This window comes from Thermobia domestica, chromosome 9 (genome assembly GCF_964235325.1).
Source record: "Thermobia domestica chromosome 9, izTheDome1.hap1.1, whole genome shotgun sequence".
NCBI lineage: Eukaryota > Metazoa > Arthropoda > Insecta > Zygentoma > Lepismatidae > Thermobia > Thermobia domestica.
The window spans coordinates 168,169,110-168,186,248 of NC_137462.1; the positions used below are offsets into that span (position 1 = coordinate 168,169,110).

Sequence of the window (17,139 nt, forward strand, 5' to 3'; positions counted from 1 at the left end):
CTACGTGATCAATCAGGGTCAAGCGAGATTCCTGTCCACAATAGAAAATAATATAAACAATCAATAAAATATAATAAAAGAATAAAACATCTATTGTATACAATATCGTCAAGGTTAATGACATTCCTATCAACAATAAACCCATTGTAAACAGTAACATTCTCACCCCACCCCCCTCATAAAACTGGAAAGACTACTACAATACCTACGTCCATTCACTACTGACCTCGATCGCGAGGTTTCTTCGGTATGTCTTAAGGTTCACTGTACTTAAGAATCGAGAAACAGACAATACAAAGAATACAAAATGATAATTTACGTTTGTATTTAACAACTTTATTTTAATAAAATGATGATAAGTTACACTTAAATCCCACACGGAAATTACGACGTACAATTATCAAAAGTAAGTCCGGTACATTACGATAACGTACACACAATTAGTTTGTACAGCTCACTTATTGGTTTTCTCAATGCGAAATCCAACTAGCTTTATAGACACCATAGGAGATTTAACGATTCTCACATTAAAACATGAGAGTTCTGTAGTTTCCTCACTTGCTAAACCTCACTCAGGTACTTTGCAGTAATAAATACAACAATGTCTACTAGAGAGTGGCTACTGTTCAACCCACAGGATTATTCGCTCTTCGCAGCGCAAGGTATCCTGCCACAATATCGCTTGGTAAAGTCCTTACTGTGCTGAACTCTTCCGTCATTGCATAATAAAGCTTTGTTTGTGGATCAGTATATTTGGCCTGAAATTAAAAAACAGAATTATTACATTAGATTGCTGTACTCAACAATAGATAAGCATGTTAAATACAAGGTTCGGTATAAGAAAATGTTACAAATTATTCAGGATTTGTTTGTCCCTTTCATTTACAACTTTATTTTTTCATAATAATAAAAATAATTATATCTATCTATCTATCTATCTATCACATAGAAAGGAGTCACCTAAACGCATCATATCTTGTATTCACCAGATCTAAGCGCGTATGAAGGCGTCTTTTCGATTTTCGGCTCGGAGGGGAATTTGCAGGAGGAGATTAAAATGTATGCACAAAGGAAAAGATAAACACCCGGGACGACAGGTATTAGTATCAAATTCATAGAATTCAGAATTGTTCAGACGAATAGTGACACTTTAAGCGCACTCAAGTCCAATTTAGCCCCATCGTTACGAAGGGACGGGGTGAAAAATAACATATAAAAAATGACCGATATTACTGTCGTACATAGTTTTTGGGATCTCTAGGCTGATTGGTCACAGTCCTGATAACATTTAAGCCCAAGTTTAGACTACAAAGGACATGTCGGCTGGCCCGAGAATTGACAGGGACAATTAAATGCGTTGCTCGTTATTTCACTTATATTGACTAGGACAATACCGAAAGCGTTGCTCTCTCTTATTTATTGTTTTCACTCATTTCTTTACTTTTAAATATTTTTATAAACCTTATTCTTCCCGAATGAAGAACAGGCATTCCAGCTAGTATAGTTATACGATAAGTCTGGAGAAACGAAGGAAGATTGCAATCACCAACAGTAGTGGGAAACAAATTTAGAGGGCGGTTTTAGAAAGGTCCCTTTACTCAATCATTCGGAGAATAACTGGGAACTCAATGAAACCGCGTGACATGCATGACTACCAACTAAAATTAAAGCAGGTAATCCGCTCTATATAGAAAATATAAGCACAGGTTATAAACTCACTGCTTGACCGCATGCTCATATGTATTAACACTGGTGATTCACAGGTTGAAGACGTGTATTTGTTTCAAGCTCCTCCATATAAGCCGGACCTTGTTAACATAGGTTTATCGAATAATAATAGTAATAATAATACACTAAGTTGACATTATAATTCGGCCACGAGATATTTCGGCCCACCAAATATCCCACGGGAATGGAGGGGGATATGTTAGTGCAGTCTCTGAGCGCCGTACATAGTAGTTTGCGTTATATAAAGCGTTCTTCCTTCTATAAAGTATCTTGTGATATTTGCCGGATTAGTGACAGTCTACTATAGTAATGTAGAATGCTGTAGTATTATCTTCTCCGAATAGGAGTGGACTGGCAAGTTCGTGTGTATTCTGTACACAGATCCTGTATCCGAGGCCTGATAGAACATACACAGTTCGTACCTTACGCTTATATGTAGATGTGACTAACATGCTAGAACATTATATTAGAACGACTACCGAACATCAAGATAAAAAAAAATTACTGATAACTGAAAGTGTATTTCCCGTCGACTGTACAAAGCATCTATTTCGAATCTGCGACATAAATGTAAATGGGTTTCCACGTAACCTACTGTCTCACTTATAAATGTGCGTTGTCTCGAAGGTTCAACTCTTGCTAAGACGAAACCGCTTTAGATTCAAACACGACAGTGGTTCGATTCCTACTGTAATAGTAATTACCGTATTCAAATCTCGGTTATATATACGGAAATACAGTGAAATCACGAATTATTTAAGTATGGGCGTTACTATGAGTCTAGTATCTGTTACAATTAGTGCAACAGAATGAGGCATTTCATACGGACTATGATGTAAGGTTTACCAAAATAAAAAGACAGAGTGGTTTAGGGTTGATTTCCGTTAGATAAAATACATAGTCTCATTGAAGTTCTATATGCAACAACAAACAAGCGTCCTCTACCTTTATTTCTACAGTACATAACCAAGTGTCACTTCTTTTGCTTACATCTCCAAGGCAACAATATTATACTATTTTTACTCTTTCTTAAATATGGTAATTGGAGCATACGCAAGTACAACAATTTCTAAGTGTCATGATATTGCATTCAGTGTGAAGTTTTCAGATTCGTACGTAGTATTATCTTACAATCAATACCTCTTTGAGTAAAATATTTTCATCGATAGTTAAAGCAACAAAAATATGTGAGAAACTCATATACAAACTGAAATAATAGTCTGAGCCCACTAAGGAAAAGTATGCGATAAAATATCCGAAATATTTAGGAAATACCATTCGCTGGATTGTTACTGGAACATACAAGTTCGCAAAATGGAATTTAATATGAGGTATCGTTTAATTCACAACTAGCTCTTCTATTATATATTTGTAATGCTGAGTATATTAACAATTTAGAGAACTGAAAATAGTTACTACTATTGTATCTGTCTTTATAGTATGATATATGATTTTGTTTTTAATTGTTCAATTGTTCCGTTTAATTGTCGTCTTGCATGAAATATTCTAAGCTTCTACATACTTATTGTCAGAGTATCTCTATGGTTATCTTTCCCAAGTGGACTACGTATCAATCGAGTAGGTCAAAGTATTCCAGTTTTATCATATCAAAACAAATCAATGGTAAGAACGTTTTAGTAAGGTATGTATTTATGGACTTTGGATGTTAATATCGATGACAATGAATATGTAGTATGATACGAAGAAATTCCTGTAACATTCAGAATTCTGAACTGTACTTGTGAAGACACCGACTTCGAAGGTTTGAGAAACGTCGTATTGTATTCCTTAACAAACTGAAAAGAATTTTGAACATTTTTAAGTGACAAATCCAAGAAACTGAAATTTACCTAAACTCATTTGACTGATTTGTTTCTGTAATTAATGTTTTCTGATCTAACTAAATTCTTACTTGTTTTAGAGTTGACGTAGCTATTTTCAATTGTATTATTAAAATTAGGCTTAGCATAAACATATATAGGACTATATCCTAACATCTGCTTATACAGTACAGATATGAAGTTAGAATAGTTATATAGTTAGTATTAGTAGGAATGTTCATTAAATATTTCCCCTTCTTTGGACTTGGTAAGTATGTTTGGTTTCGTTGCTTTGACTAGGCTCTAGTCTCTGGGTCATAGTGATGGACCCAGTGATGAAAATTTTCCGGAAAATTTTGAAACGGAAAATTTTCTGGAAAATTTTCCCGGAAAATTTTCCGATTCATAAAAGCATACTCCACTTATGCCTACATCGTTGTTTAGTCGAGATGTGAGGTGGAAAATTTTCTTCTATATTTTTTCGGAAAATTTTCCGTTCTTAACAAATATCAGTGGTTAAGTAACAATTCGTAAGTATTCGTAAAATTGATTGCATTCATATATAGAAACGTTAAAGAGTGAAAGATCGTTTAAAGGATCTGAAAATTTTCATGGCTCAGACAATTTTCAGTACGATGTAGGAACTAGTGGAACAATTTTCCATGAATCGAAAAATTGTTTGTCCTGTACAATGAAAATTTTCCGATTCATAAAAACATACTCCACTTATTCCTGCATCGTTGTCTAGTTAAGATGTGAAGTGGAAATTTTTCTTCTATATTTTTCCGGAAAATTTTCCGTTCTTAACAAATATCAGTGGTTAAGTAACAATTCGTAAGTATTCGTAAAATTGATTGAATTCATATATAAAAACGTTAAAGAGTGAAAGATCGTTTAAAGGATCTGAAAATTTTCATGGCTCAGACAATTTTCAGTACGATGTAGGAACTAGGGGAACAATTTTTTTCATGAATCGAAAAATTGTCTGTCCTGTACAATGAAAATTTTCCGGAAAATTTTCCGATTCATAAAAACATACTCCACTTATTCCTATATCGTTGTCTAGTTGAGATGTGAGGTGGAAAATTTTCTTCTATATTTTTCCGGAAAATTTTCCGTTATCAGTGATTAAGTAACAATTCGTCAGTATTCATAAAATTGATTGAATTCATATATAGAAATGTTAAAAAGTGAAAGATCGTTTAAAGAATCTGAAAATTTTCATGGCTTAGACAATTTTCAGTACGATGTAGGAACTAGTGGAACAATTTTTCATTAATCGAAAAGTTGTCTGTCCTGTACAGTGATGAAAATTTTCCGGAAAATTTTCCGATTCACAAAAATATATTCCACTTATTCCTACATCGTTGTTTAGTTGAGATGAGAGTTGGAAAATTTTCTTCTATATTTTTCCGGAAATTTTTCTGTTCTTAACAAATATCAGTGATTAACTAACAATTCGTCAGTATTCATAAAATTGATCGAATTCATATATAGAAATGTGAAAGATCGTTTAAAGAATCTGAAAACTTTCATGGCTTAGACAATTTTCAGTATTATGTAGGAACAAGCGGAAAAATTTTTCATGAATAGAAAAATTGTGTCCTCTACAGTGATGAAAATTTTCCGGGAAATTTTGAAACGGAAAATTTTCCGATTCGTAAAAATATACTCCACTTATTCCTACATCGTTGTTTAGCCGTCATGTGAGGTGGAGAATTTTCTTCTATATTTTTCCGGAAATTTTTCCGTTCTTAACAAATATCAGTGATTAAGAAACAATTCGTCAGTATTCATAAAATTGATTGAATTCATATATAGAAATGTTAGAATGTGAAAGATCGTTTACAGAGTCTGAAAATGTCCATGGCTTAGATAATTTTCAGTACTATGTAGGAACAAGTGGAACAATTTTCCATGAATCGAAAAATGGTCTGTCCTGTACAGTGATGAAAATTTTCCGGAAAATTTTGAAACGGAAAATTTTCCGATTCGTAAAAGAATAGTCCACTTATTCCTACATCGTTGATGTGAGGTGAAAAATTTTCTTCTATAGATAGAGAGAAAAACTGTGGTAAAAGTTTATTTCCCAACTTGAAATACAAAATTTTCATGTTCCCGAAAGCTAATTGGAAAATTATAATTTGTTGCTGACTAACTTTCCTCTATTGAAATTCAATTTTGTAGCTCTATATGCAGTTAAATATAGTGGAAAATTTTCCACCTGACATCACTATACATAATATCCAAATTTGTCAGGCCTATGAAAAGTGTTTTCCACTTGTTTCTACATCGTGATGAAAATTTTCCGATCTATGAAAATTCCTCTCACTTGTTTCTACAGAGCAATAAAACTTTCCGATTCAGAAAACAGTTGTTTTACTTCTTGCTTCGAAATGATGAAAATTTTCCGACTCATAAAAAATTCTTCAATTTTTCCATATAAGGCAGGAAATATTTCGATTCATGAACAATTGTTTATCTTGTTCCTACATAGTACTGAAAATTGTTTGAGCCATGAAAATTTTCAGATTCTTTAAACGATCTTTCAGTTTTTAACATTTCTATACATGAATTCAATCAATTTCATGATTGCTGAGGAATTGTTACTTGATTACTGATATTTTTTTAGAACGGAAAATTTTCCGGAAAAATATAGCGGAAAATTTTCCGCCTCACATCACTAGATGGACCCATGCGGAACTTCCTCAGTATTTCATTTTAACACTTAATTTATTAATTATAATATGTTATATACTATGTGGATGAATTTAGAAATTTGTTTCAAATATTATGCTATGATACTTCTATACTAACGTAAGGCACTGGATAATATGAAGAGTTTAACAACAACTAAAAACACTGATTAAACAGAATTAATAATAAATACATATCCTAATATAAACGGCAAACATCTCGGTCTGGGGGTCGCCCTAACCGTAATAAGAAAATCACACTAATAGATGTCGCTATATGCATTATCGGATAACCAAACAATTTGAGGATTTACAACTATTGTAATGATTTAATTACAATGTTGTTTCAATTTAACTATTTCAAAATAACAAAAGTGCCGTATTTATATTGAGATTTAAACATTAATATTTGTGTGATCACACGTTTAGCTACTTAATAACCTAACTGTATATATTTTGTATAGATATGATTTAGTTACTACAACCACTCTCATTTTGTTCATGAATAATAATAACAATATTTAATGTATTCTTTCAGCTCGCACTTATTTTTAATGCGTCACTCTTTGATGATAAAGTGAGTCGAAGGCTCGGCCGGAGCGACTAATTGAAATAAAGTTACTTAAGTAGAGCTGCGGTGACAGTGTTTGTAAAATATATACCTAACTTACTAACTAAACAAACCGGGTTGTGTTAGATGTTAAAATTAAAATAAGTTAACAAATGAGTTAAAGAAAAAAGTAGTATAGGAAAAGGTATGATGTATATTCATAGGTACGATTAATAATAATAATAATAATCTTCCACCTAACAGCATTAAGAAAAGTATAGAGAGAATTGAAAGACGAAAGAGGCAAGTAGAGTCTACTCTTTAGTACAACCAAAATAAGTGGCAACAACAGGGGAAAGTGGACGGTAAAAAAAAGTCCAGGTTCCATTTGAATTATTCCCTTGTTTAACCCTCCTTCAAATGAGGCTCAGAGGTTTACCAAACTTCTGCCGAGGGATACTTGTAGAAACTTGGGGGGTAAAAGCAGCTGGAGTATGGGATGACTACATCACCTTCTCTATCTGTCGAGACCAACGAAGTGTAAAACATTAACTCTTCCCCCTCCCCTCCCCCTCACTTGGTTTGCTTCGAATGATGGGTGACCTTTTAATGTTGTCAATAATCATAATTGAAAAGTACAGAAAATGTGAAATACATCTATTTTATGATAAACTAGATGAGATGCCGGGTATTGCACAGGAATATGTTAGTGGAAAATATTTGAATTCTCTTTCTTTCATTAAAGGAATCGAAATGAATTGATTAAAAAAAAATAAAGTTTGACCCAACTGCAACCATTTTCTAAAATTCGTTTCAACCGATGCGGTCTCTTGCACATTTCTTAATGAATCTTTCACTCCGTACAATATGCATTTGAATCAAACTGCAATGGTAAAATCCCAGGTCAACCCAAGTGCTAAAAAAAAGGGGGGCTCGTGAAATACTCTATTTTTGGCATAAACTTCGAACCCCTTATAGAGTAAATGCATTTTAATATTTACACGACACGACTAATAATCCATGAAAAACGAGAGAGGTAAATAATAAGGAAATCGTTTCCTGTAGAAGAGAAATTTGCGAAAACGCTTGAATACCAGTTCATTTTTTAATATGGAACTTATACCCTATTGTGTATACTAAGTTTCATCTGTCTAACTTAAGGAGCTCGTGAGATACTCTATTGTTTTTATATTCGAATCTCTTCCTTCCCCTTAGGATACGCATAAAAAAATTGAATAGCCTACGGTCTCTTCGATATAACTACCTAGAAGTATGCCAAGCTAACGGTGTGGATGTATACAAAGTACAAACAGACATTCAGGTTTTATTATTATTATTATTATATAATATTTTCGAGCTGTACAGAAACTTTTAATTGTTACAGCCTACATTTTCTGCAAGATGCTGAAATGTGAATGAATGTTTATCATGAATTTTCCTTTTGTATGGTTTTAGTCACTGTCTTGTTACCTTTTCAGAGTGCACGAGCAAAGAATCTTATTTCATGAGAATTATTATATTTTAAATTCATTGTGCTCAGGAAGTGAGATTTTGTTTACTAAGCCTACATCAGAATGAAAAAAAAAAACTTTTTTCTTTAATTAAACGAATATAAGTAACCGGCACAAAGATAATCACTATTGTAATTGTAATTTCATTTATTCACTTAACAGCCTGATGAATATTTTAAACCGGTTAAAGTTAAAGAAATGTCTTGAATATTTTGCTTTTTTAAGAATTTATTAGTTGTATATCGTCGTATTAGTCGTTTCATAAATTTTCGTTAACAATTAATTTTATTCCAATTTTATTTTATTTAAGGGTCATTCCACGTCAATTCAACCAAAATTTTGACGAAATTTAACCCTCTATTGCAGATTTGGATGAAATTTGATAGTTATAAAATTTTTATGTTGATTGCAAGTATGTAAATTTTATTGCAATAGCATTAGCGGTTCAGAAGTTATTGCATTTCAAAAATGAGAAGAAAATCCATTTTTAACAGTCGCGACATGATATTTCCCCTTTTTGTAAGAACACTTAAAAATCATAGTTCGGTTTTTATTAATGCTACAAACATGATTTTTTAAATTTAGATTGTCTTGAAGTTGTTTACCATGAAAAAAAATGAAAATTCCCATCATGGGATTCAATGAATTTGTTTTTGTTTGAAAGCTTATTACATCTAGTTTCACATATATTAAAATTGTGATTGACCATTTAAGCACTGAAGAAATATCCCAGTCAGTGTTGCCAACTGTTTGTGAAATAAACTTTTTCCAATAACTTCCATACGATTTAACATATCCACCCCAAAATTGGTATAAGTACTCTTTGGTATTCTAGAAACACATCTGTGAGCTTTACCTCTCCTCCCAAGCAATTCAGTTATCAGGATTGCCAACCAATTTCAGGGTTGCCTGACATAGTGTTAGACGTATCTGTGCCACATTTAGCAGTAAACTTATTACATATATTTTCACTATACAAAAATTGTGATAGGCCCTCCTAGCACTGATGAGATATCCCAGTCAGTGTTGCCAACTGATTGCGAAATAAGCTTTTTCCGATAACTTCTATCGATTTAAGATATTTCCCAACATTTTTATAAGTACTGCTTTTGTTCTAATGTAGTATATATTGTTAATGTTAGAATTAAGAAAACTATTGTATCCCAATGAGATTCCCCCAACTAATTATGACTATTCAACACAAAAGTTACTCTATTCTTTCAGATGATATGGAACATGACGTACCAACGGTCTTTCAAACACAGAATCTAGTAATGTCTGATTTAAAACAAAATTTTCCTCACATAATAAAAGTGGAATATTTCACTGTTGTGTGTGGAGCCCAATATAAAAACTGCAAAGCCTTCTTAAATCTTTACTTCCACGCAAATGATTTCCATGGTATGTTATATATATATATATATATATATATATATATATATATATATAAAACGAGCAATGGAAAGTTTCCATGCCTTGGAATTGGTGGGACTATTAAACGGGTTGTGACAAAAGCAAGCCTTTAGAGACCATTGTCTGACCAAATAAGTATATTTAGTCTTATGTTTCATATCTGTGAAGAAAACATGATGAGTACCATGTTTTTCTTTGTGCGCAAAGAAGAAATGCGTTGTTCGTGCCACCCGGGGACACGTGCAATGCATTGTTTTAAAAAACTGGTCCATTCAAGATTGGAGCAAAGCGTAAAAGTCTGGATGAAGATTTTAGTCAGTGAATAGTGATGAAGGCGATGGATCAGTAAAATTCATACATTCCCACGGTTCATCTCTCTCATTCTATTGGGCTGAAAATAATTCCTGTTGTGTTCCGTTAACTCACACCTTATGTAAAGTGGATATAACAACTGCTACTGGCAGAACATACCAGCTATCTCCAAAGTCTCTAACAATAGTTACCTCAATTTGGGAAACGTACCTAACTTATAGGTCCCAGGCCGCTTCCTTTCTTCCTTCCCTTTCCCAGGATAGTGTGCTCGCCGACGGACGTCATCTCTCAAACGTGAAAGGCTAAATGGCCTTAGATGCTGAAAGCCCAGAAATCTAAATCCTAATCCTAACATGTAGGCCTATAATACTGTCAAGATTAATATATTTGCTTCTTTGGTAGGTATTCTAATTAACACTCAAAATTCTAATGAGCATTTATTGTTCAGATTATTGTATTTTTTCCCCTTAATTATAAATTTTCGAAACTCCCTCTTTCTCCTCCGTGCATGGATGGCCCATCACAATTTTTATATAGTGAAAATAGATGTAATAAGCTTACTGTAAAATGTGGCACAGATACGTCTTAACGCTATGACAAGCAATCCTGACAACTGAGTTGCTTGGGAGAAGTGGTAATGTTCACAGGCGTATTTCCAGGATACCGAAGAGTACTTGTACCAATTTTGGGGTGGATATGTTAAATCGTATGGAAGTTATTGGAAAAAGTTTATTTCACAAGTGTTGCAGGGTGCATTCATGTAAAAGTTTTATCATGGTAATTTCAAAGTTTGTTTTTCGTTGTTTTCAGGAATTGCATAATGTAGACAGATCCTTAACACACCTTTTGATGCACTGAAACATCAGGAATGTTACCAATTCAGAGTGTTAATTTATGAAAACTACGATTTCCCTAGTTCCTCCTTACAGAGGCCTCATCCGATTAGTTATCAATGGAAACGAAAAATTTTTTTTTTGACCCATAGTTTACAAGCTACTCCAACTAAACAAACTGAAAATTAACGACAGAACATTCATACGTATGAGTTATGAGTCAATTTATATGTTTTGAAGAAAAAAAAAATTACACCTTCGGCTACATCTGGCAACACTGTGTGGTTCCTATTGTACTTCAATCGTTGCTTCCTAGTTTAAAATCCCAGGTCAACCCAAGTGCTAAAAAAAAGGGGGGTTCGTGAAATACTTTATTTTTGGCATAAACTTCGAACCCCTTATAGAGTATATACATTTTAATATTTAGACGACACGACTAATAATCCATGAAAAACGAGAGAGGGAAATAATAAGGAAATCGTTTCCTTTAGAAGAGAAATTTTCGAAAACGCTTGAATATCAGTTCATTTTTTAATATGGAACTTATACCCTACTGTGTATACTAACTTAAGGAGCTCGTGAGATACTCTATTGTTTTTATATTCGAATCTCCTCCTTCCCCTTAGGATATTAGTTTAAAAATATGTGCATGAATAAAACTTCATTTTGGTATAACCATTATTTGCGTATCGCTTCAGGTTCAAAAGTTCTACTATCCCAAACTCCGGGTTGCATTGTATATTGGACACCCTGTAGTTATTTTTTCTTCTCAAAATCTTACCTTTCAAATGACCTTATTAATTTTCTATGAACTCTACGGAAAGTTTTCATTTTTTTCTTAGTAAACAACTTCAAGACAATCTGAATATAAAAAGAATCATATTTCTGGCACTAATAGGAACCGAACTGTGATTTTTTAAGTGTTCTTACAGAAAGGGGAAATATCATGTCCCGACTGTTAACCCTGTACCGGCCACTGTGTATTTGAAGTCACAAACTACGTCATAACAATGCATGTGATGTTAAGGGTGGATTTGCTCCGATTCTTCGTGAATTCTTGAGCGTACGGACTTGCTTTTAAGAATCAGCGCCTCTACTGGACTACTAATGAAGTATTGACGCATGTGAAGTGTCATTTGTTGGAGAGCCTACACCGTGCATAGCGATCAGCAGTACTGTGATTTTCACTTGCGTTGTATTGATGTTATAAACGAATGGCGGAAGGAAAGAAAATTTGGTGTTGCAGGTATGTATCTAAAGAACACCAATTTGTAATTTGTACTTTGATAAAATAAATAGTATTTGAGAAACTGATTGAAATGTGGTTTGTGATTTGAAAGTCACACTGAACGTTAAGATTAGGTTTTCCTTCGCTGTTGCAGGGTGTGTTCATCTTTTCACTTCAGTTTGCACAGAAAATCCAATGTTACCAGGTCTTGATGTTAAAGAGAAAGATCTTAGCCCAAGAAAACTCAATTGAAGTATGTGTTTTGACAATCACATCAACTGTTTGTGACTTGTTTCAATATTTTTTGAATAAATATGTATATAGTTATGTATGGAGTTACCAATAATTTACAGAATTCATTATGCTAAATATTCAGCTTTTCGTAATAGTAAGGCAAACGTTTGGGAAAATAGATTTATTACAACATATTAGTTGTTCGCGTGGATTTAGTTTCATTGAAATTTAAGCATTACTTAAAAAAAAATATTAATACTTTTTTATTTTAGACATCAAAATACATGGTTACTGTTTAGAAAGGCAAAGCAAAAATGCAATGTTATTTTCTAATTCTTTTTAAATACATTGTATACAGAGATAATATTTTTTGTGTGCATCGATTGATTTCGTACAGTCTAGAACTGTCTTTCTTGCAGGACTGTGACATGGATCCTAAATATATTTTTGGGAAGTAGAAAGAAAAACCATTACCTGTAGAAAGTGATGATTCCGATCTTTGAAAAGATAATAGTGACGTTGACTCTGATTACAGTCCGAAGAAATATACGAGTTTAGGTACGATTCTTTGCTGTTTATTGTCCTTTACAATAATTGAATAATTGTCTTCTCTATTTTACTACATACCTCCTTTCTCTAACTTAATTTATTCGGATGTAACTCCCTCCTGACATTTTTGTAAAGATCTCTTCAAATATTCATATTTATGTTACTTGCTTTATGTTTTAAAATGTATTCACACATCCGATATCGCAGTGTATTCGAGCTGCAGTAATACATTTCTGGCATTTTATTATATTTTATCACTCTCATTACCCTTATCAGATCTAAATTGATTGGGTAAAACTTTTTTGATCTTCCGATACCTTATTTATCATACGATTAAACATCTCTGCTCTAGGCTAACATATATGAATTGCTTTCGCTTACATAATATGATAAAGACTCAGCGATCGGGTTGCCTATTAGCAACAATTGAAAATTAGGAATCTGTTATAATGTAGTTGTCTGTGGTATGCTTCTTCCAAAACTGAAGTGTGTTTTCTATGAACAAATTCATACATTTTCTATTCGAATGAAAAGTATAACTAGTTGTTACTTATTATTGCAGATTCCTATAGCGAAAGTAATGATCTCGGTCCTTCTGAAACATCAATTCACAAACCAGGAACATCCCAGCATCAATGAACATCATTCTAGTAGCAAGACTATCAACCTAGCAACTAGAAACATCAACCCAGCAGTCAAGAACATCAACTCAGCAACCAAGGAAATAGAGCAGCTCAGTGTGCTGCGTCATGAACAAGAAGTCTATTTGGCGAAGCATTTCTGGAAAGCGTTTCTGAAATATATATCCTAGAAAATGTTCCTGGAATATCTTCCCGGAACATTTTTGGAATATATTCCTTCTACAAATGTACAAAGAAGTGTTGTCCTGAGTCTCTGTATTTCTATATTTTGTTGTTTCAGCATATAAAATTCGTACTTTTTCAAGCATAAATGAAAATTTATGAAACTTGTCCGTCTGTACTGTAACCTTACCGTCCAATGTGGTTTTCAATACACACAGCTATTTCTGCAAAGTATGCATTCATTTTTTCCAAAGTTATTATTTTTTAGTTTCCAGGGACAAAATTATATCCTATATACACAAAAAGGAATTTCTTGAGCACTGTTAAATAATTCGGCCGGTAGAGGGTTAAAAATGGATATTCTTCTCATTTTTGAAATGCAATAACTTCTGAACCGCTAATGCTATTGCAATAAAATTTACATACTTGCAATCAGCATAAAAAGTTTTATAACTGTACCAAATTTCATCCAAATCTGAGATAGTGGGTTAAAAGCCTTGGTTGAACTGATGTGGAATGACCCTTAAAGTAAATAGTAACTTGATGGATTGAGGCGTTTAATTATTTTTCTGGACAGAATCACTTGGCCATAATCAATCATAATTTGGATATTAACTACGAATGTAATTAACTGGGAGGATGACTACGCATAGCCACGATCGGACTGCACAGCACAGTGATTACCGAATCGGCACGGTAAGCTTGATGTCCACGGTTCGGTTCCTCACCCAGTCACATATGTTGACTCTGAATTCCACTGAGCATGTTAATTTCGCGTAGTCCAGACATAAGTTTAGTTGCTCTTACCCTGTCTTGCATAATAATACTTAAGAAACCAGTGCATATGTGAGGTCAACGTGGCAAGTTATGATTGTAAAATTAATAAAATATATTTGAGATAAAGAAAAACAACTGATCTTCAAAACTTCACCCGACACCAGAGAAAAGACGTCCTTTTCGGCGTTCAAAATTATTGGTATCTGATAAATTATCATCATTTTGGATAAATTATCATCAGAGGCAAGAAATTAAAATTATTTTACACCCTTGGAAAAAAAAAAGGGTTTGTGTACTCTTATGTTGAACTGGTATGAAAGTTTATAAAGTTATGCAAACGGATGTCCCTTGAACTTCAGAAATTCTGGCCCGCAATATGTAAATCCTCTCAGTCATACAAAAGTAACCCCGAAATATTTGCGAAAAGCAGGAAAGGGGAAGTACAAGAGGGAAAGAGTCAGCCCCTAACGGGTGTGCACCCCCCACACAGAAACTGTTTTTATTAATATAAACAACAATTGAAGAGAGAAAAGTGGAACAAGTTCTGGTAGAAAGGCATTATAATCATACATGTTTTAGAGAACTCTCTGCTTATCTATATTAAAAAGAAACGGGTCTATCTAATTTTTTAAAATAAAAACAACCGCCATTTTAAACATTACAGCAAAACTCCAGTTTTATTCATATCCAAATTTTGAGGATATGTATTTCAAGAGATTTTCTTTCAAAGCAAATTACAAAAATTGGTAATATTTTGGTTATTCTATTACGATAACAATTGCAATATTCTATTAATTTGAATTTTGGTCTAAGACAGCGTGAACATTTTGCAGACATAAGAAAACTGTTTCCATCTTCCACCCTGTCCGTACGATAACTTCCTTTGTATAATTCCTTTGTACGATAACTTCCTTTATTGATGTGACTCAAAATTTTAGGAAGTTTTGACATTCCTCTTATTTTTGTTATGCAGCCCATGAAACCATTAATGGTGGACTCTAAACTTCAGCTGTTTATGTGCAACAACTGACAATGTAATTCGCCACCTGAGATTCAAAATAAAATCCAATCACATCATTAGCATAACTACCAAATTTCCAGTGTTTGCACGTATGCCCTACATCTAAGGTATTGTCCAGAGTTTTGCTGTTATATGCAAGGGCTTCTGTTATTGACTCCGTTCATGCATTACTAGTCATTGAAAAACTGTAGTTTACATTAATTCTCATACTAATATTATATGTACTCATTTGATACATGTATATTTCAGATGGAGCTTCACAACATTTCAAAAATCGATACCAATTATATGAACTACAAAGAATGATTATTATACATAAATTTTTACTGCCAGTGGTCATGGAAAGATTCATATTGTGGTTTACGGGACCTGCTCAAGCTCTATGCAACTAAAGGCAACTTCAAAATCCTACCGACGCTGTTAAGGATTGTACTTAATTTTATAAGTGTTATTAGCAAAACGCAGCCTCATATTCAGTTAGCGTACTTTGCTGAGGATGACTTTTCAAATGATGTACAAGAGAAAAAAAAAAGAAAAAGAAAAAAGAAAAAAAAGAAAGATTGATATTCAGTCTTGAAACATAAAGAACCAAAAGCTGTCAACGAGGAGATATAACCGATGTAACTATGCTACGAAAGAGGTGACATGGTCTGGCGAAAATGGTTTATGGAATACTCGAAGTAACACTCGGGGGAAGACGACACAGTTGATGATACAATTTAGTCAGAGTATTATTACTTACTAAACAATTAGTGTGTCCCTAGTACATCATGGTTGAACTGCCAGTATTAACGTATTAGGGAATTAATCGTAAGAGAAAGTAAGTGATATTACAAAATGGATACAAATTGTACATTTAAGACGGAAGTTTAATGGAAATACGGAACTTCTCCATCTCAACATGCTTTTAATAATCTGAATAAGAGTCTTGTATCGTTTGACTTATCTACCAAACGACACGTTCTATCCCGCTAAGCTAGTAGATCGGAGACAGGGTGCCAGTTACTTTTTCTGTGGTTCAAAAAATATATGTAATTCTTTCAAAAGAATGTATAAACAATTGTGAATTATGAAACATGCGTGAGCAAACAGATTAAGGATTAGCATTGGAATATCACGTATAGAAGAGATAAGTACTTAAGATTTCATTATAAAAATATTCATTGTACATGTCAATCAATATTCCTCAACTATAGCGCGCTTCTTAGTATCATCGTGAATTGCCAAAATCTCTATTACAAAAAAATAAATAAAAAAATAAAAAACAAAAAAACAATTTTTTTTTAAATTGAGAACACTGTAGGACAAACAACTATACATTACTAAAAATTTATGTAAGCATTTTGAGCCTAAAGTATGAGTTTAAAAAAATGTATACGGTAATAAAGACAAACCAACTATTATTTTGCATTTAAATAAAATCAATATAATACTAATCAATGTATTTTATAAAATTTCGTTTCGTGTCTTTAAACAAATAAGGACGAAATTCTGATAACGTCCTTTGTTCTTTTGAAAATGAAACTACGAACTTACCGGTAAGCCAGATATATCTGAATACTTTTTAGCAGGTTTGAACGAAGGTGGTGCATCTATAATGCTATCTGAAAGAAATACGCAAAAATTGGAGATAAGATTTTTTTTATAACTAAGATATCTGAATT

General features: G+C 33.1%; 1 protein-coding gene across 1 annotated transcript in view; it reads right to left on the reverse strand.

Annotated features, from left to right (window-relative positions):
* Nucleotides 1–314: 314 nt before the first annotated feature.
* Nucleotides 315–17,139, reverse strand: part of LOC145695191 (INO80 complex subunit C) — a 50,614-nt gene continuing 33,789 nt past the window's right edge. The window contains exons 4-5 of the mRNA XM_081772162.1: nucleotides 17,012–17,079; nucleotides 315–758 (exon numbers count right to left, since the gene is read on the reverse strand). Coding sequence (XP_081628288.1) covers nucleotides 627–758; nucleotides 17,012–17,079 — 200 coding nt within the window. The 3' untranslated portion in view covers nucleotides 315–626. The remainder of the gene's footprint in view (nucleotides 759–17,011; nucleotides 17,080–17,139) is intronic.